Source organism: Capra hircus, chromosome 25 (assembly GCF_001704415.2).
Source record: "Capra hircus breed San Clemente chromosome 25, ASM170441v1, whole genome shotgun sequence".
Classification (NCBI taxonomy): domain Eukaryota; kingdom Metazoa; phylum Chordata; class Mammalia; order Artiodactyla; family Bovidae; genus Capra; species Capra hircus.
The window spans coordinates 35,744,100-35,765,196 of NC_030832.1; the positions used below are offsets into that span (position 1 = coordinate 35,744,100).

The following is a 21,097-nucleotide window of genomic DNA, read 5'->3' on the forward strand; positions in this document are numbered from 1 at the left end:
TTTCCACATTTAAATTAAATATATAGTCCCGTTTCTCTTTCAGAACAAAAAGAAAAAAAGGCAAAAAGAAGTTTAAAGAGAAACCTGAGCATAGATTTTTGGGTACTTTTGCAGTTTTAAAGGTCTGCTATTACTGTTCTCCTTAACTTCACAGGGTAGAAATAAATGTTTTTCTCCTCCATTATTGTTCCAAATGACAAGTTAGCCCTTGACAGTCTGGTGATTTAGACGTGTTTGTTGGAAAAAGAGCAGGAAGAAAGGATGGTTCCTGGCAGTGATGTACATGGAGTTTGCAGCCTCCCACCTTGCCTCGAAGGACTCAGAGTGGGTGACTCACGCAGTCGAGGTGGGAAGGGGCCGGGGTCGGGGAGGCGGCTGGTGTCTGAGGCACACTGGGGTGTGGGCTGGCTCCCTCCCTCCTCCAGGCTCACCACAGGGGCGGGGAGACAGGTGTCAGGGGGACCTGCAGGGACTGGGAGGTGGAGTAAACCTGTTCTGGGTCAGTCTGGCTGGCAGTGGCCTGATGGGCAGGCAGAATAGCACACCTGTTTGCAGAGTCTGGACTTTATGTTCGGCTTCTTCTAGCTTTGAGGTGGTGGACATCTGGGTCTCCTGCAGCTTTCTGAAAAGGAAGAGGAGGAAGCCAGATTGGTCATCTTATTGAGCAGCTCAAATGTCTTGTGGGTTCTGGAACTACGGCCATGAGCTGCCTTTAAACGGCTGGCGGCAGGCGTGTGGCTGGGTACCACTAGTAACGCCACGAGCCCTGATGCCCTGACCTTTAACCCCCTGACTCTTACCCACACATCACCCCCCAGGGGAGGTGTACTTCCTGCAGGACCTGATGCAAGGCAATTGATGTAGAAGGTTATCCTAAATGCAGCTTATTCTTGAAATGCCAGTTATTTTAAAAAAAGAAAAGAAAAAGCATCATCACGCACTCATTGTTTCCTGAAGTTAGCCCGACAAGAATGATGCATTTACATTTTGCTGACACAATGAAGGAATCTGTTGGAATAAAGGATGTACTGAAGAGATGTGACAGCTGCTCCGTTCCTGTTAGAATGGAATGCGAATGCAACGCTAATACCTAATGGGGACATTCTGAATGTCTGCAGCCACATTCCATGTATTTATACTTCCCAGGATCTCCAGATGAATTCCCTGGTCAATAAATAGCATTCCTTCCTCCTCATCGGCAGAAAAATCTCTAAAAATAAGTCTATTATTTTTACATCGTTTGAATGTAACACATGCTCTCATGAAGAAGAAACCTGGGAATACGGAAAAGTAGAAATGGCACAGTTAAAAAAAGACACCCAAATTTCCATCATCTGTGGAAAAGCACTGCTTGCATTTGCACCTATTTCAATTATAAAACTAATAAATGCTGTGTTGAAGAAAAAAACCCCACAAATATTATAAGAGATGGAAGGTAAAATGTCCTTTCTCTATCTTGGCTCTATTTGCACTCCTCAAATAGAGTTCTTTTGTAGCTCTTTAGAATTTTTAGAAATACAATGTAATATGTGATATACTGTAGCATAATATAAACTCAGATGTGATATATTACAATGTATATAAACAGAAAACCCTTTCTTTTCACACAAAAGGGATCAGGGCACACATGCTATCTTGTAGCTAGCTTTTTCACTTCTCTCAGTACTGTGGAAATAGTCTACCCTAGCACATACAGCTCTTTCCCATTCTTATTAAATAACTGACTCCACCCAGCTTCTCTGGGCATTTAGATGACTTATCAAATTTCTTTCTACTAAACAATTCCACAGTGATCATCATAGGTATTGTTGCATAATTCTGACAGTGAATTTGTTGAATAAAATTCAAACAGAGGAACTGCAATGATAAAGGGTGTGTGCAATTGTTTTTGTTGTTTTGATAGATATTCAGAAACTTTCCAACAAAATGAACCTCACCAATTTAAACTCTTGCCAACAACATTTGAGTGTTCTGCTGTGCCAACACTGAATAAAATTAAACCTAATTTTACTGTGGAATAAAGCTGAAAATTTCTCTTCGTATGAACTGTCTGTTCCTCTCCTCTGCCCATTTTTTGTAGTGCGGACTTTTTCTTATTAACTTGTAAGAGCTCTTTGTTTGTAAGGAAAATTAGCCCTTTCTTTTATGTGGTGCAAATATTTCTTCCTAGTTTTTTGATGGTATAAAAATGTTATTCATCTTTATTTGTTTTTAAACGTCTGTATGAAATTTTAGGCAGTCATATTTATACAAATTTTCTTTTATGCTTAGAAAGATTTCTCCATTCCAAAATCATTAAAAACAAAGTAAATGCCCATGTTTTCTTCCCGTATGTATATGATTTAATTACTGACATTTAAACTCTAATCCATTTCAATTTTTTGGTAAAGAATGAGATAAAGATCTAGTGTTATCCCCCACCCACAGTGGTCAACTATTTGTATCTTTCAATATAATCAATCTTTTAACCTAATTTGAAAAATCAACTTAATGATATTAAATTTCTATAGGAATTTACTGTAACACTTCTATAAAGCATGACTTTGCTCTGTGCAGATGTAACCACATTGTCTATAATTCTGTACTATGCATTTTTCACTTCATATTATGCCAGGTACATTTCTGGGGTTACTGCAAATTCAACAAAACTATCTCGTATGTATCCATTTCTTGTTGGCAGGGCATTTCAATGACTTGCATTGTCCCCTGTCCCCCAATTTTCAGTAATATGGTGAGAAATCTCTTTGGGCATGAAGTACTTTCCGAGGAGACATATTTAGCAGCAGTTCCAATTCTGCTGGGTCAAAAGTCCACTTGTCCTTCTGAGCCCTGACTTTGTGGGGCTCTCCCAGCAGTATGGGTGCGGCGTTCCTTGCAGAGCTGGGCTTGACCTGAGAGACTGGCTTTGGTCATGCAGCAAGGACCTTAGGAGGCCAGGGTGCAGCGGTGGGTTTGGCTCCAGCCCCACCTCTGGGTGCCTGGGTGGGAGAGTAGGGGCAGGTCCCTAGCCTAAGGCCTGGTCTCTCCACCTGAAAAATGAGACCGTCAGCTTGGCAGATCTATCCTGGACACTAGGTGAGACGATGCCCCGAGAGGGCCTGGCAGTGAGTGCAGCAGGGATTCTTCCTCTTTTCTAAATGAAGCCAGCTTCACAGTGCCCCACAGAGGCCTTGCTGATGCTGGAGAGCTCCACCGGCCCGCCTCATGGAAGTCTGAGCAGCTGCTTCCAAATCCACGGGAAACAGCCACAGGATGCCACCATGGGCCTGCCTCGCACTTGTAACCAGACATGTAGTGCCTCTCGTTAATGGTCTCATGATTCTCCACGGCAGGCTGAAATTTTTACATCTTGGCTTCACCAGAGTTCTGAGAGCCTGAGTTGTGCAATTTGAATTGGTGACTTCAACAGTCCTTATGGTTTTCACAGGAAATCTAACTTTCATTAAGTCATCACACTAGCTGAAAACCCAACTCGTTATTTGTGGCAAAGTTTTGGGTGAAGCAGGCCGGTGGAAACCTAACACTCACAACCCCCAGATGGTGCATGAACACTTTTTACTGATACCAGTGCCAACAAACCAAGACAGTGTGCGTGTGTGTGAGAGACAGACAGAGGCAGAGGGAGCTGCTAAATACTAACATTCCACTGAAGAAGGCAGCGGGAGCTTGGGGTCGCCCAGGGCTTCCTAGAGAGGACAGGCAGCAGGAGACGGTCCTGCCCCTCTCATCTCACCTCGGGTACAACCCCCATGTGTCAACTACACAAGCTTTGTGCTCAAGCTCCGCCTCATGCAGCCCTCAGACACACCCTTGGACCACCAGACACCATTCCCCAATGGGGAGAGACTGGTACACTTTACTCAAGCCCATCTTACAAATTACAGAACAAGGGACACAAACAAATGGTTTTCAAACAAAACTGTGCCCTAGAGCAGGGACCCCCAAGCTCCAGGATCTAGCGCCTGATGATCCGAGGCAGAGCCGATTCAATAACAAGAGAAATAAAGTGCTCACAGTAAGCGGAATGTGCTTGAATCATCTTGAAACCATCCAATCCCCACCTCCCTAATTCTGTGGAAAACCTATCTTCCATGAAACCGGTCTCTGGTGCCAAAAAGGTTGGAGGCTACTGCCTTAGAGCCTCTAGGATTCTGGTTTCCAACCTGGGCTTATTTCACAGGATTGCTTTGAAAAAAAAAAAAACCCCAAAACTTGTGATATAAATAAGTAAAACCTTACATCAGCACATAGGTGCCTGCAGACCCCAAAACATGCTCACCTCTCCTTTTCTGCAAAATCATTTTGTAACTTTTGTTCCTTTTCGAGAGCTATGGTCTCAGCCTGGTTCTTCAGAGTCTGTTCATATTCTCGGATTTTTTCTTTAAGTGCTTTTATCGTAACCTCTGCAGAAGGGGCGGAAAAAAAAAACTCCAGTAAGAGAAGCATGGTTCCACACAGCTACATATACTAGGCTTTCGTAACCTAGGAGGATCGGTGTGTTTTAAACTTTAGCTCTTCAACCCTGACACAAAATCAATGGTTACGAGTCCCTTCGGAGACCTTTTACTCCCTAAATGTTAAATTGAACTTTAAACATTTAGGTTGAGGAGGATCAATGGATTTTGCTGGGAAGAAGAACTATGTCTCTCTAATACAACTTAAGAAAAAGAAGAGGGGGAAATCAATGCTAAAATATAATATCATCTTATTGATGAATCTGAAATTAGTCTTCTACTGAGGGAGGATTAATAACATTTTAGTGTAGGTTTAAGTACTTTCTTATAAAGAAAACAGTTTATAATTGTGTGCACAGTTTGGAAGAAGCCTACAGACCTCCCTGGCTGTGGGCTGCAGCCCTGCTATTTCACAAGTGATGAAACACACAGTGCACTAAGTGGGTCTGGGGCGCGTCTGCCTGGCTGGAAGGGACCATTTCCGGAGCTTGGGTGCCGAGAGCAGCCTCCTCCCTGGCCAGAGTCTGGCAGACCTGGGCTGCGTGTGCAGCGCAGATGACTTAGGGCCCAGGGGAGCCACGTTGGAGGAAGGGCGTGTGCCAGGCGGCAGTGCTGCGAGACGAAGCCCCAGGGTATCTGGTGCTCAGGACTCGGGGCCTCTTGGGTGGCAGGGCCCCCTGGAAAGCCCAGGCTCCCCTCTCCACCAAGTTTGTGTTTATGGGCCCAAAGTGGGAACACAAGAGCAGATGCAATGAACAGGGCAGGGTCCTAACTCAGACCTGTTGGTGGCTAGGGCAGCATCACTCCACCTGCCTCGACATGGACACCTCCGCTGCTACGGGGGCTGGCCGGCCCCCAGCCAACTACTGCAGCCCCAGCTCCAAAGTGAGCGAAGCCCTTGAGGGACTACACTTGCTCAGATGAGGATCCATCACATACGAGGCAGGACTGAGTGCCCTGGTGGTCCCAGTACCCGACATGGTGGGCGCTCAGCGGGCTGAGTAGGGTGAGGCCATGAAGCGGCTGCAACAACAGGGCCCCAGGCTCACGTGACAAGGTCGCCTGCCAGGTCTCTGCTCACGTAAGTGCTTGGACTGGTGGCCTTGGTCCCTATGGGCTGTAACTCATGTTGGCTTCCACTCCCTGAGCTGCACGGACATGCTGGCCCAGGCAGGAGCTTGACAGCCGGGCGTTTATGCCCACGTGGCTTATGGAGAAAAGCTAGAGGCTCTTTTGTTAAAATAAGAAACTGGTGCTTTTCTTTAAATGGAACCAGGGGGATCTCCTCGGAGTAGGAGAGAGGGAATTAAGACCAATGACCCTGGCAAGGCATTTGAGAGATGAACATGGGGCTTCCTACCTCTTGGGCTGAGTGTTTGAGGCTTGGAAGAAATGCCCTGTAAGCACAATGGTTAGTGATACATGAGCAAAGGGGCGCAGGCTGGGTGGGAGTGGAACGCGTCCAAAACGGACACTGACAGGTCACCTCTGGAAACACCTGCATATTCTCTTTAGTCGACGGTCTACAGGCTATAAACAGGTGGCATCTCTGCTTTGAACAATGGGTTGGAGACATCTGGGCAGCCCCTGACCCATCTATGCTCCTTCCAGGGGAGACTGGGGCACTAGCTAGGAGCTCTACTCCGTCTGACGGAGTCTCTTCACCACCCCCACCCCAGGAGGATTGCTTGGTAAGTCAGGGGTGACTTGTCCTGGAGCCTCTGTCCCTCCTCTGCCACCTGGGCCGGGGGCCGGGACATTGCCCTGGGTGTGTCCCAGCTGTGTCCCTCCGTGTGAGTGGAGCGGGGTGGGAGTGAGGGGGCAGTTAGGTTAGGGGGAGGGCAGGGCGAGCAGCGTGGAGGAGCAGAGGACACTCAGGAGCTCTGCTCCCACTGCGAAGTGGTGGCAACCAAGGGACCCCCAGCCCGGTCTGCCGGCCTCGGAGCCTTGGTTCTTAAGGCACGGGCTCTGCGTTTCTATTTTTTTGGCTGCGCCTCAGGGCTTGTGGGATCTTAGTTCCCCGACCAGGGATTGAACCCATGCCGCCTGCAATGCAAGCGTGGAGTCCTAACCACTGGACTGCCAGGGAAGACCCTTGGGCTCTGCATTTCATTTGAAAATGCCCATCAGTTGAGACTTTTGGGGGAGGTGATGGCCTCACACTGGGCAACTGGCCCCTGGGGTGAGGTGGGTGATGAGGCAGGTGGAGAGGGGGCGCACGCCTTCTGCCAGAACCAAATCATACTGAAGGAAACCCAGGTGGTGGATCTGTCCAAATAAGATGGCAGGGGTCGCTGGAAGAAAACAACAAGCGCCCACCCCCCCCCCACCTTCGGGTTGGTGTTGTAGAAACATCAGAACCAGAATTTCCGGGTTCTCTTTCCCCTGAACGTGGGTGATTCTGACCAGAGCCGGGAGGGAGTACTTCTCTCACTGGACGCCCCCCACCTCCTAAGTCCACACCTTGCTCCCTAGTAGGACTGAGCTGTCCCTCCAGTCCACAGCCTCTCCGTTCCCTGTGGGGCCAGAACGAGGGGGTGTCCCCCAGGAAGGGGCCTTCAGGCTTGTTGCCTCACTGTCCAGGACCTTCCTGACTCTTCCTGGGTCCTTTCCATGGACGATCCCTCCTCACCAGCCTGGGTCCAAAGGTCTCAGAACCCAAGGATGCTTTTAATTTTTAAATTTTTCTTAAAAAAGAAATTTTTCTTTTTAAATTCTTTTTAAAAAAAGATTTCTCTTGATGTGGACCATTTTTAAAGTCTTTATTGAATTTGTTACAGTATCATTTCTGTTTTATGTTTTGGCCGTGAGGCAGGTGAGATCTTAGCTCTCCCACCACGGAGCGAATACACATCTTTTGCATTGGGAGGCGAAGTCTCAACCACTGGGACTGCCAAGGGAAGCCCTCCAAGGATACTTTTAAAAATTGTCGTCAAGTAATTCCTTCTGCAGCCCTCAGGGGAAGTCCCTCAAGCAGGTTGCTCTCTTTTCTGTCACCTTCCTCACCCATACCCCAAGCAAAACCAAAGAGGCCCATTTCCACTTGGACTTGGCTCAGAGACCTGCCGCGGTTGTCAGATGGGGCAGCGGCTTTTCTCTGAGACAAGGAAGCCTGAATGGGACACGTTTGCATCTTAGGTGTAGGAGAGAGTTCTCCGGTCTTCCTTGGCAGGAAAAGCCAGGCAACCTTTGTCCTCTCTCCTGTTGACAGCTGGACAACCACACCAAGAGGCTGTTTTGTTTTCCTCCTTTAGATTTGTCATGAACAGGTGACGCTGACGAGGACACGGGGGTTCTTAAGTGTGGGGACGTGGAGCCTTCGTCTAAAGCCTTAATGTATTGGCAGCAATTATTAAACTACTTATTGGATGTGGCCCTTTGATCATAAGCTGGCTTATCTGACATGTGCCACCCGCAGGCAACACATCTGTCTTTTAAAGGCAGACCCTATCACACGATGATTCAGGAAGAATTTTTAAAGACTCCTGATTGGTCCCATCAGGGAGGCAATAAAATCATATGTGGTCATAGTGTGGAGGAAAAGTTTTCCTTCTCAGTAGCTAAGTGTTATTATTATCTCTCTGTAATGACTCAGATTCTTACCCCGCCTGGACTCCATGACACAGGTGACGATCAGAGCTAGTCCCAACAGTATGGGTAAAGCAATTTTTAAAAAAAAAGAAAGAAAAGAAAAGAAAAGCAAAAAGGAACAGAAGAAAAAAGAAAGAAGAAAAGAAAAAGTAAGGAACAAATACGTCTTCCACCAACCTTGATTTTTGACTTCAGCGAATTCCTTGTTGTATTCTTCGAGAGTTTCCCTAAGTTTTTGGTTCTCCGTCTCAATGTCGTGCAGGCGCTGCACTTTGAGCTGGAGCTGCTGCCCAAGGTCCAGCGCGGGAACGGGATCTGCAAGAGAGGGACACATGGGTCACCGTCTTCTGGAGACGCTTGAGCCACCCTTGCAGAGGCTCGGAGTAGGCCACCTGACTCCCAGGCCGTCAGCTTCCCGGGGCCCCGCTGGGTGGACAGGGTTCATCTCTGCAGCCACTAAGGGATGTTCAGGTAGAATCCAGTGCATGAGAATGGGGTGAGACTGACCACGGACTCCCTGGGATCTGCTCACTGCCCTGGCCTGCTGTGACGCTTGAAGGATTTTTCATTCCCTGATCTGCTAGGAAGAGAGAGAGAGAGAGATGCATGGTGGCTGGTGGGGTGGGCAGGGGCAGTGGGGGAGCCCGGAAAAATCTCCCAGCACCCGTTCAGAGAAGGCACCGAAAGCCTCAGGTTTCTAACAATTCTTGTGAACCTGGAAATGAGAGCTGCTGCCTGGAGAGCGTCTGCTCATCACAGAACACTTTTTATGGACATTTTCTCATTTGAGCCCTAGGACAATCCTGGGAGAAAGACGTGTGACATGTATCTCGTTCTTTTCGCAGAAGTCGGAACTAAAGCTCAGGGAGGCAGGGTGATGCGTCCAGGTTTCCAGTTGGTTAGTGGGCAGAGGGCTTTCCCTGGTGGCTCAGTGGTAGAGAATCTGCCTGCCAGTGAGATGTGGGTTTGATCCCTGGGTCGGGAAGATCCTCTGGAAAAGGAAATGGCAACCCATTCCGGAATTCTTGTCTGGGAAATGCCGTAGACAGAGGAGCCTGGTGGGTTGTAGTCCATGGGGTTGCAAAGAGTCAGAATGACTTAGCAACAACAACAACAAGGGGCAGAGAGAACTCAGACCTACATCTGTGAGATCAGTGATCATCCTTCCAATAAGGAAGGTCCCCTGAGGGGGCTCTTGTAAGATGATCCCCTCTTCAGGACAGGACCACTTTCTGTCATGGCCATCCTTTAACTGATGAAGCAGGCTCAGCAGACAGTCAGGATTTACTAGCTGGTGATCTGAAGACAGGAGAACCCCGAGTTTCTGCTCATGGTGGTTGTGCCTTTTGCTAGAGGCACGCCTGGTGACCAAGCCATGGTGACCGGTACTGGGCCACTGAGCCAGCCAGCCAGGAGGCCTCCACACTGCTAGTCATAGTACAAACAGTAGGAGAATGGAGAGCTAGGCCAGTTATGAGAGGCCTTGTAGACAATTCAATGTGCTATCCACCATCATATTCCTTGCAAAACAACTGGATTAATTAGGTGAACCACTGACTGAAACCACCCATCCTAGCCCAGGCATGATAGTAACCACTTGACACGAATAATCTTACAACAGGAAGTCCTGATAAGAAACTAACAAGCTACCACCAAATGGAAGAATTCAGGAAGGGTCAAAAGGAGAGGGGAGACACCAGTCCATACGTCCTACCAACCTCCCAGAATCCTCGTAGGAATCCATCTTGGCAGAGCGAAGTGTGCACCACCAGGAAGGACGCTGAGTTGGAATGATTGCCCAGAAACCTGGGAATGGATCCCCTCACCATAAAACCTGAGACTCCGAGCCACGCGGCAGAGCAGTTCTCCTCGGCTCCCTACCCTGATGCTCTCTTCCTGGGTGTCCCTTCCCAATGAAGCCTCTTGCTTTGTCAGCCTGCGTGTCTCCTAGGAAAATTCATTTCTGAGTGTTAGACAAGAGCCCACTCTCGGGCCCTGGAAGGGGTTCCAATTCCTGTAACGGATTTGGACCTAAAATCGGACGCTGTGGACATGGAAATTTATGGTACTAGTGAGGTCTTTGCCTTTACCATTAATTTAGCACAAAATGGAGAGATATTAAATGTTCTTCTGGTATCAACTGGGTCTTTATTTTTATTTCTGCTGCACTTATAATCCACCTGCTGGGCCCCAGTGGGGCACTTCCTCTAGGACTCTCGGGCCCCATCAGAGCAGAAGCATACCCGAGTCTGCTGGGCTTAGAAGAGATTACGGAAGATATTTCTGGTATGGACGCCAGCATCACTTGTGAGATGGCTGCAAAGATTTAGTCTCTGGGTGAGGAATGCTAAACACCGAGCCCAGTGGATCAACAAGGGTATATATTCAAGCGCTCACTTAACTTTCAAATACCAGTGCTGTTAATTTTTCAGACCACCCCTGGTTCCTGGAAGGGAGGGCTCGGCCTACCACGCCTCAGTTGGCACAGCCACCAGGAGCCAGGAGCGCTCTGAGATGCCAGTGTCTTCGTGGGGTTTATAAAACTCAGGCCCCAGGGCTCGTTCGGTACAGCATCTAACACTGTCCACCACGTGAAACCCCAGTGGCTGGGCACTGATTCTGTGCATATATACAGCTTATGACTACATCACTGCTTTCTCATTTGTGGCCTCTCATGATTATTTTTATCAGCATTAAAACATTTATGTTAAATTAGATCTCAAAAGCCATTTCAGGGATATGGTTCCTTGTAAGTAGGAGTGGTAACAATACTATAGAATGAACATCCTCAGAACATTTCAGGTGCAGTTTTTTATTTTTAAATTTCAGTATCTTCCCTGGACACCTTCCTACGCCCTTCTCTCCCACCATGGTCTCATGCCGGGCAAATGGCCTGAGGAGACAAAGCAGCAGGCCCTTGGCTCCCTCCACATACGATGACAACTTGAACTTGAAACAGAGATCAGGGAAGAACTGAGGAGAAGGAGAGCCACTGTGCTTCTGTAGAATTCTATGAACATCAACTCCTGTAGGTTTCCCGGCACAACTGCCAGTCCAAATTATATTTTTAAAGAGCTAAGCTAGTACACTGCCTCCATCCCCAAAATTTCTGTTGACAACTCTTCCAGTCCATTCCTTTTAAGAGGCCAGGACCCACTGTATCTGCTTCGAATAAAAAAATAGTTTCCCTCGTTTGATTCAGCAAGGAATTCAGTGACATATAAAAATAGCATGTACATTGTCAACTGAATGGTAACTAGGACCTTTAGACAAATTTTCAAAAGCATTATATTGTAAATGAAAATTCTAGCACGCTCATAATTATTCATTATGGCATGTATATTTAATTTAACATGATTAAAGGTTAACGCCTAAGTAGCAAAACTGGTCAAAGAATAAAGAATGAACTGGATTCAAACATCTCTATGCATTAAACTTCAAACTTTACTACAGTACAGTTGAATGACTCAACGCCTACAGCGTTTGAATATTGTTTTGGATTATGTAAAAGGCATTGCTAAAGTACCTCTTAGGCTTAATTTTTATTACTTGTATTAAAGGAACAGCTAATTACCACATGACAATATAATGACTCTAGCATGTTTGGGCTAGAGACCAAAACAATGAATTTCGGCATGCCAAACCCCAGCCTGCATGTTAATCTAGGGGAAATCATAGCTTTTTGTCTCGTTAATGATTTCCAATGCCATTTAAACCCCACACAAGTATTGTTAGGTCTTATTCTGAACGTCACAAGCCGCCCGTCTCAGCAGCTCCATTAGGGAATCGTCTGGGGGAGCTGAGAGCACACACCCATCCGTGGAACAGGAACACACGAAATCCCTGCTACCTCCTAGTCAACGTGCTTTACTGCCACCGCCATGCTCCCGACGTGACAGACTTGCAAAGTGCTCTACAGCCGTCTCAGTTCGTTCCTGAAACGCTCTGAGAGGCATGTTATAGCTCATTACGCAACACAGGACTCAAAGACTGTAATTACGACAAACAACAACAAGACCATCGCCTGCATGTATGCAGCACCTTCGCCTAAGTACCTGGGACGCTATCTTGTTAATTCTAGCCGTCACAGCCAGAGGTCGGTGGGGAGGGGGACCTGCAGCCTGCCAGGCGCTGGCGTCTCACCCAGGGAACGTGGGGAGGAGAGAAGTCGGCCAGGCAAACAGGGATGCAAAAGTCTAACTAAGATTTCTGCTTCCTGGACCAGCAGCCGACTAAACTACACTGTCTCTTCAAGTACTAACGTGACAAGTCTGTCCTAAGCATCTGTCTGCTCTGGGTGAGACACTGGGGTGGACGTCCAGGTGAATCAGGCAGGCCCAGCCTCACAGAGATAAACCATGTTCACAAACAACAAATGTAAAGCAAGAAGGGCCAAATGGAAGACCGTTTCCAGATGGAGAAACCGGGAAAAGGAGACCTTTTTTTTTAAGAGCCAGAGTTGAGACCCGTGGAGACTTTGGAGCAGTAAATTCACATGGAAGGAACAGCGTGGAGCTAGAAGCAGGGGAGGGCCAGGTGCAGCCACAGAAACAGCTCAGTCCAACTGCTGGCACCCACGTACACACTCTATGATATCAAGACTGTGCCAGGTGCTGGGGGGACATGACGGTGAACAAGACAAAATGCTTGTTCTCAAAGACCTGACATTCTACTGAAGCAAGGGAGACAGACAGACAGCAAACCAAACAAAACAGGGTGCTTGCAGTACTGCCAAGGGTGAAGATGAGAGGAGACAGGGTGTGGAGAATGGTGAATGGGTCCTGGAGACAGATGGACAGGGAGGGACTCTGAGGGGGTGAGCCTGGGGTTGAGATCTGGATGTTGAAGAGGAGAGAACGTGAAGACTCTTGGTAGAGGGAATGGCCATGCAAGGGTCCAGGGATGGGCATGAGGAGGCATATATAGGGCCTAGAGAGAAGCTGGTGAGGTATGATGAAAGGAAGGGGAAGCGGTAAAGGACCAGTTGCCAGAGGGGGAGACCTGAGTGCAAAGATTTAAAGAAAGATATGAACAAAAGAGAGAGGGAGAGAGGCAATATGAAGAAGGATCAAACTGAATTTCAGAGCTGAAATTACTGTGTCGGAGAAGCCCTGCTGCACGGCAGGCAGTGTGTCAGTCTCATAAAAATAGTGTCTAAAGTGAGCTAAGGGCCTGAATTTGGATTCAGTTCTATTGTGACGGACAAAGCCCTCAGAGAATAGGACTCTTGCAAGATGAGCCACTGAGGCATGAGAGGGAAACTGCAGTGCCACGAAAGGATTTGTTGGCTTTCTAGTTGCAAAGTATTTAAGAGTTTTAAGCTTAAAGATGAGTTAGACAATTTTCTTTTAAAAAGCTAAGTGTTCTAAATGAGCTGCCCTGTTCTGTGATGGCAGATGGCTATCAGTAATATGCTGCCTGGCAGACATTTAAAAAATATATAAACACATAATCTATGTCTTCGAAGTAAATGTGATGTTTTAATACTTAGTGAGGGGAAAAAAACTGCTTCTTGAATGAAACTCATCTACAGTGACAGCATTCTAAAAGCGGATATTTGGAAATGTTCCCATCGTCACATAAACTTATGGGCAAAGACAACACTGTCTACAAAAAAATATCTCAATGCTTCATATCAAACAAGAGGGAGTAGAGAGAAATGGTTTAGAGTGTGGGCCATACTATATGCTATTGAATCCCAGTTCTGCCACTTACTGGATGTGCAACCATAGAGAAGCTAGCTAATGTCTCCATATCTTACTCTCTTCATCTATAAATTGGGCATAATAATTGTGCCAATAGCATTAAGTTGTTGTAAGCATTAATTACCATAATATGTGTATACACTGCCAGACTCGGAGTTAATACTCAATAGATGTTACCTATTATCAATTAACTCAAACCTAAAGAAATATTTGTCAAAAGGGGTTTCAAACCCATTTGTTGATAATATAAAAAATATGATATCTTCTGACTAGTTAGCAGAAAAAATTGAATACCAGGGTAAATAAAAATTTACTAGCTGAACTTCAACTAATATTTTCTTATAACTGGTATGCAGCTTTCAAAGGTAGAAATCATATTTTTGTAAAGATCGCTAAAAATGTACTGCTTTGGTTTGGTTCTATGTATCTTTGTGATTATCTTTTCCAGCCATTTATGGCAGCCATTGAAATCAACAACAAAATGAACAAAACTTGGGAGATTTCCATCGCTGGCTATGACAGATTAACTGGCACCAGACCTGACCTCTGGCCACAAACTGGACTACTAGGCAATCTAAATGAAACCACCATTTACAGATGTTGAACAACCAGCAGAGCAGGATGGTGATCCCTGAGAGAGGGAAACAAGTAAGGTGAGCCCTATGATCACCCTGACTTTCTGCCAGGAAATACTTTCTGGACTGCAGCACAGGCAAGAGGGAAACCCAAGCAGAGCATAATGGTCTTTTGGATTGAGAAGATAGATTTCAGAAGACCAGTAGGCTGAAGTGCCTGGAATTTATAGGGCAGAGCACTGGAAAGGAAGGAGATATGCAGAGAAAGAGAGAAAGCTGCAGAGGAGTAATCTAAGATCTGTTGCTAAAAGATAAGGTACATACGTACACATCAGGTGAAACTCCACAAGGCTGGGCAAAGAACTGCAAGGAAGGTCTAAGTCAACAAGTCCTAGAGTTTGCAGAGTGTTTGGAGGCTTTTGAGTTACAACTAGCCTGAGAAGAGAGGCTTGTTGAACAGCCAGGACATTCAGTGGAAGACAGCAAAGGGCCACACCAGAGTGGAGGGCTAAGCTAATCCTAAAGTAAAGGCTAGTTTGGACCTGTCCCCAAAGGCATAAAGCATGTCTCTGAATAATTGAGTTGATCTGCAAGTAATTTAACTGCCTGCTCCAAATATTTCAACACTCTTAAGAAAGACAACAAAATCCAGTTAATAATTAAAATGTCCAACATCCAATCAAAAATTACTAGACATGCAAAGAAGCAGGATAAGGGGGAAAAAATCAGTTAATAAAAACAGAACCAGAAATTATAAGAGATAATGGAAGTAGCTGACAAAGACTTAAACAATTATTATAAGCATGCTCAAGGATTAAAGAAAAACATGAACAGAACAAGGAGAGGAATAGAAGCTATAAAGAACCAGACGGAATTCTAGAACTTAAAATACAATATCTGAAATGAAAAAAAAAATTCCCTATAATGGCTTAAGCACATTAGACACTGCAAAATAAAAAAGATCATAGAACTAATCCAAAGATATAGTCACAGAAACTATCTAAATAGAAGCACAGAGAAGAGATTGGAAAAAAAAAAGTTACTAAAACCTCAGCAACTTGTGAAACAATAACAATCTGACATACATCTCCCCCAAAGGGGTGAGGGATGTATTTGAAAGTGGCAAAATTTTCAAAGAAAGCTATAAACCCCAAATCCAAGAAACTCACCAAGATCCAGGCAGAATAAATGCAAAGAACACCAATAAGCAGTCAAATTACTAAAAAGAAGAATAAAAGGAAAATCTTAAAAGCCAGATAAAAGAAGACTCCTGGGAAGACTCAGTAGTGCTGTCAATTTCCCTCAAATTGACCTATAGATACAGTGGAATCCAGATCAAAATCCCGGCAGCCTTGTTTGTACAAACTGACAAGTCAAGTCTAAAATTTATATAGAAACTCAATGAACCAAAACAATTTTGAAAAAAACAGACCAAAGGTAAGGACTCATACATAATCTGATTTCAAAATTGACTAAAAAGGCACAAGAGTCAAGATATTACGATATTAACATAAGGATAGACATTCAGATCAATGAAATAATAAGCTGGACTTAAGTAAAATAAAACCTTCTGCTCTTTATATGACAAGAAACTGGGAGAAAATATTTGCAGTGAATATATTTGACAGAGGACTTTTGTATCTAGACTATATAAAAGTCAGAATTCAGCAGTAGGCCAAACAATCCAATCAAAAAAATGGGCAGGAGAGTTAAACAGATCCCTTAGAAATGAAGTTCTATGAAGGTCCAAAAGCATGTGGATAAAAATTTAGCATCATTAGTCACTGAGAAAAACACAAGTAAAAATCACAACGAAATATGCTCTCCACTCACTAGAATGTCTAACACCTAACGTGCTGACAACAACAAATGGCGTAGGGGACAGGGAGCACCTGGAACCCCACACGCATTGGGGGAGGGGCTAAAATGACACAGCTACTTGGAAAACCATTCGACGGCTTCTTATCAAGCTAAACATGCACCCACCCTATGCCCCAGGAATTCTAGTCCTAGCTATTTATCTAAGAGAAATGAGAACAGACGTCCACATACAGCTGTCCATGAACACTTACAGCAGGCTTATTCACGAGAGCCACAAATAGTTCAAAAGTCCATGAATAGGTGGATGTGAAGGCAAATTGTTTTACATCCACACAGTGAATCACTACTCCCCAGTAAATGTGGACAAATAACCCCCAACACACCACACTGAGTGGAGAAGTCAGATGCATCAGAGTACCTACCCAAGGACCCCATTTATGTGAAACTTCAGAAATGATGAACCTAACCTGGTTGACGGAAAGCACATCAGAGGTTGCTGGCATTTGAGATCGTGAGGGAACTTTTGAGGGGTTATGGATGTTCTGCATCTTGACTATCTGACTGGCCACTGTATCAAATTGTACACAAAACAGGTGTTTTATTGTGTATAGACTATGCCTCAATGAGGTTGATTTTAAAATATATATATTTTTACTGAGAGCAAAATGTTTCTTTGTACTGTTAATAAAATGTAAATTTTAAGTCCTTTTGAGTCTTCATCACATCCTTCAAATTCTGTTTTTAGTACATGACTGGCAATGTATTTCATACACTGCTGTAATGACACATGAACATCATTTAAATAAATAAATAGTATATATTGGGGGGGTACAAATTTGAATTTTTTTTTTACTGTTGGGGGACATGAACAGAAGTAGCTCAGAAAGTCCACTCAGACCATGGACTTTGTAGAAAGGATGGACAGAGAAGGTGGAGTCAAGGTGGTGAGAAGTAATGGAGGCTTGTGGGTGAGTGGTCAGATTTGGGGTGCATCCTGGAGGCTGAGTCAGCAGGACTCACTGATAGATCAGCTCTAAGGTGTGAGAGAGGAAAAGGAGAAAAGGGTGACCCCTGCCTTTGTGGCCAAAGCCACTGTGTGCATGGTGATGTCATCTACTTTCTGGTGGTGGGGAGTGGGGGGCAGGGGGAGATGTCATCTAATTTCTGGTGGGAGGTAGTGCTGTGGGGGACCAGCTGCTCTCCTGTGGCCACATGGCGTCTGCAAGCCTAACAGAGTCAGAGTCACCCAGGGAGAGTCTGGGGAACCCACACTCCTGCAGAGGAAGACAGGGTCTGAAGAGGAGCATAATGTCAGAGGTGGGTTCTGTGGGCACAGCGGACTCTCAGATGAGAGAGCTGGCCAGTGGAGGGAGATGCCACCCTCCCCTGAGCACATGTGTCTTCTCAGTGAAATACGAGTCGTGCGGAGATCAGGGCTGAAGAAAGGTGTGAAATAGCACCTGTAAGGGGGATGCTGGGAATAAGGGTGGGGCCCGCCTGGGCTGCTCTGACCTCATGTAGAACGACCAGTGTGGTTCTGCAGGGACTTTGGGACACTGGTGTGGACGTCCTGGTCACTGTCACACCAACAGCCCTCGGGCAGGTACATCCTGGGAGGAGGAAGAGGGCGCCGCAACCACATGTCGGGAGGGGAGCTGCGTGGCTGGGAATCGGGGCTCTGATTCCATCGGGCGGCGGGATGCTGGTGTGTGTGTGCAGGAGGGCAGCGGAATGCTGGCTGCTTCTGCTGTGAGGGACTGTAAAGACCCGCAAAGACTGACCCCCTGGACCCCAGTCCACCTGTGCGCAGAAGAGGGGGTGCGGCCTGGGAGCGCCAACCCTGTGACGACATCAGAACGCAGCAGACGCTCCCCTCCACCAGGGCACTCTGGGCTAATGTAATCATACGATTACATAATTAACCCAGCTGTCTCATTAAGAAAATCAACTGGAATTCAGGGCATAATTAGTCATACAGCAATTAGCATGCTGATGAGCAACTGATGAGAAGCTGTCTAGATAGCGCGTGTGCCAGGACCACCCCAGTCACGGCAGAGGGGGGAAGACGCCACCCCCGCCCCCCACCCCCACTGCAAGCCAAGTCACCAAGTCACCACCAGTGAGTTCTCCTGCTGGGCTGGGGGCCAGGGACAGGAGTCCAGAGGGAGAACCCTGAAGGTGGGGCGGCAAGTGCCTCAGATGCCCATCTTGGCAGGCTGGCCTTTATTCAGTGCATGTGCAGCAGCTTGCTTGGCTTGCAAACGTTCCACTCCTCGGGTCCCGAGTTTGTTTCAGGTTGGTCGAGGAGGGTGGAGAGGCGGCCTCCTCTTCCGGCTGCAGTCACCCCAGCACTGGTCAGAGCCTGACCATCCCCTGGCCCCTTCGGACCAGCTCTGGTCCTGCAGCCCAGCAGGGGGAATGGGGGCACCTGCAACCCACAGCTTCACTCCATGGCCGAGGCCCCATCCCTCTCCTGTCCTGTCGTGGAGCCGGTGGTTGATTTTCACGTGTAAATGGAGATGTTTCAGGAAGGAAACCTGAAAACGTGCGAAGGGTCTCCTGCTATCAGGCTCCGAGGTTAGAGTTCTCTCTGGAGGGACCTGGGCACCCGTGCGCTGCTTGCCAACCCCAGGAGCCTGGAAGACCCGGACTGGAGCAGCCTCCAGGAGCAGGCTGGGGTGGCCACATCACATGGCCTTCAAAACCGCCACCGAGATGCATGTCGGTGAAAAGCCTGGTATGAGAAGCAAGGGGGTAGTTCTAACAGATCTTAAAACTTCGCTGCTTTTTTTAAGCCAGGAGTCTTACTATGCATCCTTCATCAGGGGACAGACAGGAAGAAAAAAGACAGACAGAAGGAAAAAAGACTGAACAGTGCTTCCTGGTTTTAACTGATAGCATGTCTTCACTTAAAACAGCCTGTTGGGCACAAAGGACTGGCTCACTCTGTTATTCTTATGTGCTTGTTTCCTTGATCACTTGTGTCTGACTCTTTGCTACACTAGGGACTGTAGTCTGCCAGGCTCCTCTGTCCATGGGATTTTCCAGGCAAGAATATGGGAGTGGGTTGCCATTTCCTTCTCCAGGGGATCTTCATGACCCAAGGATTGGATCTGTGTGTCCAGTGTCTCCTGCGTTGCAAGCAGATTCTTTATCCACTAAGCCACTGGGGAAGCCCTGTTATTCTTATAGAAAAGAATTAAAAAGCGGCTCTCAGTACGGATGATGGTCCTCTTTTACTTCTGGATGCTCAGATGTGAGGCCGATGGGGACCTTCTCCAGCAGAGACAGTTTCCTTAAATCCTGATGGAAACTTCCTGCCGCCCCGCAGCAGCAGCACCCAGGAGCAGGGGCATCTTGGTGTGGGTGCTGCAAACAGAGCAGCCTCCAAAGCGGGCTCCCTTCTGCTGGTCTCCTTTCCAGACTTCTGAAAATGAACACTTTCTACTTCTGACTGCAGGCCAGTCATCTGAGGGGAATGAAGTGAGCTGGGCCAGTCAGGAAACACTGTGCGCCAGCAGTTTCCCGAGTCCGTAAGTGTTTTATATCTCTGGTAATGATAGGAAATGGCCACCCACTCCAGTACTCTCGCCTGGAGAATCCCACGGACAGAGAAGCCTGGTGGGCTACAGTCCATGGGGTTGCACAGAGTCGGACACGCCTGAGCACAAGTGTCTCATCATGGGCTCCCTAAGATTTAAATCTTAAAACCAACCCCTCTGGGCACTGCCTTTGTGTTTGAAGGGTTTGGGTCTATAGGGCCTAAACCATGTCTTAGCAAGGACTGAGAGATGACTCTCTGTTGGTGTTGGGGTGGGAGGGGCCCAGAGAGAACCCAGAAGATGATGAGAACCAGCAAAGACTCTGCCAATGGACTCTACACCAGGGCAGAGATGTTCTGCAGCACCGCTGCCCAGCTCTTCAACACTTTTCTTTCTAGGAACTTCTAAAAAAAAAAAAAAAAAAAAACACCTTTGCAGAGATGTTTGTGGGACTGAAAAGGCACAGTTGTGTTTTATACCAATTATTGCTGCTGCTGCTGTTGCTAAGTAGCTTCAGTCATGTCCGACTCTGTGCGACCCCATAGATGGCAGCCTACGAGGCTCCCCCGTCCCTGGGATTCTCCAGGCAAGAACACTGGAGTGGGTTGCCATTTCCTTCTCCAATGCATGAAAGTGAACAGGGACAGTGAAGTTGCTTAGTCGTGCCTGACTCTTAGCGACCCCATGGACTGCAGCCTACCAGGCTCCTCTGCCCATGGGATTTTCCAGGCAAGAGTACTGGAGTGGGCTGCCATTGCCTTCTCCGTACCAATTATTAAGTGTGGACAAATACTCCACCCATTACTGCTTACGTTCTGATCTGGTTAACCTGCTACTAAGGGCTATTCAGCAACTAGGATTGAGAGTTGAATATTTTACAAATGTATGCTCCCACCCCTCCCCTCACCCTCTACCCAGATTGTGGAGATAGAGGCAAGCTCATCGTAAAGAACCTAAAAAGCATCAAGAAGCAAGAGCAAAGTCACCCACGCGAGGTTAATTCCTGGCAGATTATGCATACATACCATGGTAACTCTGCTCAGAACACAGTAAAAATTCCAGTTATGCAAGGGCCTTTAAGAGGAGGTCATTCCAGAATTTTCCCAGCTATCTGAGAGGGTCACACTCTAAGAGTGGAGACATTTACTTCTTCTTCCATTACAGTGAGGGAAGGAGGCTGCCTACTTCACCGGCTTCAACTGTGGGATATTCTCTCAAAGACGCTCCACAGTCTCGCACCACCCGAGGGAGGGCAGGAGTCGAGTCTCAGCCTCATTTGCATCTTGGGTGGGTGGTGCTGGGCCTGGCACGTGGCTGCCAGAAATGTAGGCAGAGGGAGTGTGTGAGTATGACTTCGGAACAGCACACCTTGAACTTTTCCTTGCACTGCTGGGGCCAGTGTGGTTGAC

General features: G+C 46.9%; 1 protein-coding gene across 7 annotated transcripts in view; it reads right to left on the reverse strand.

The window, feature by feature from the left end:
• Positions 1 to 21,097, reverse strand: part of CUX1 (cut like homeobox 1) — a 361,373-nt gene that overhangs the window by 135,507 nt on the left and 204,769 nt on the right. For all 7 annotated transcript variants that reach the window (XM_018040282.1, XM_018040281.1, XM_018040280.1 and 4 more), the window contains exons 5-7: positions 8,223 to 8,360; positions 4,280 to 4,403; positions 546 to 622 (exon numbers count right to left, since the gene is read on the reverse strand). In XM_018040282.1, the coding sequence (XP_017895771.1) occupies positions 546 to 622; positions 4,280 to 4,403; positions 8,223 to 8,360 (339 nt within the window). The remainder of the gene's footprint in view (positions 1 to 545; positions 623 to 4,279; positions 4,404 to 8,222; positions 8,361 to 21,097) is intronic.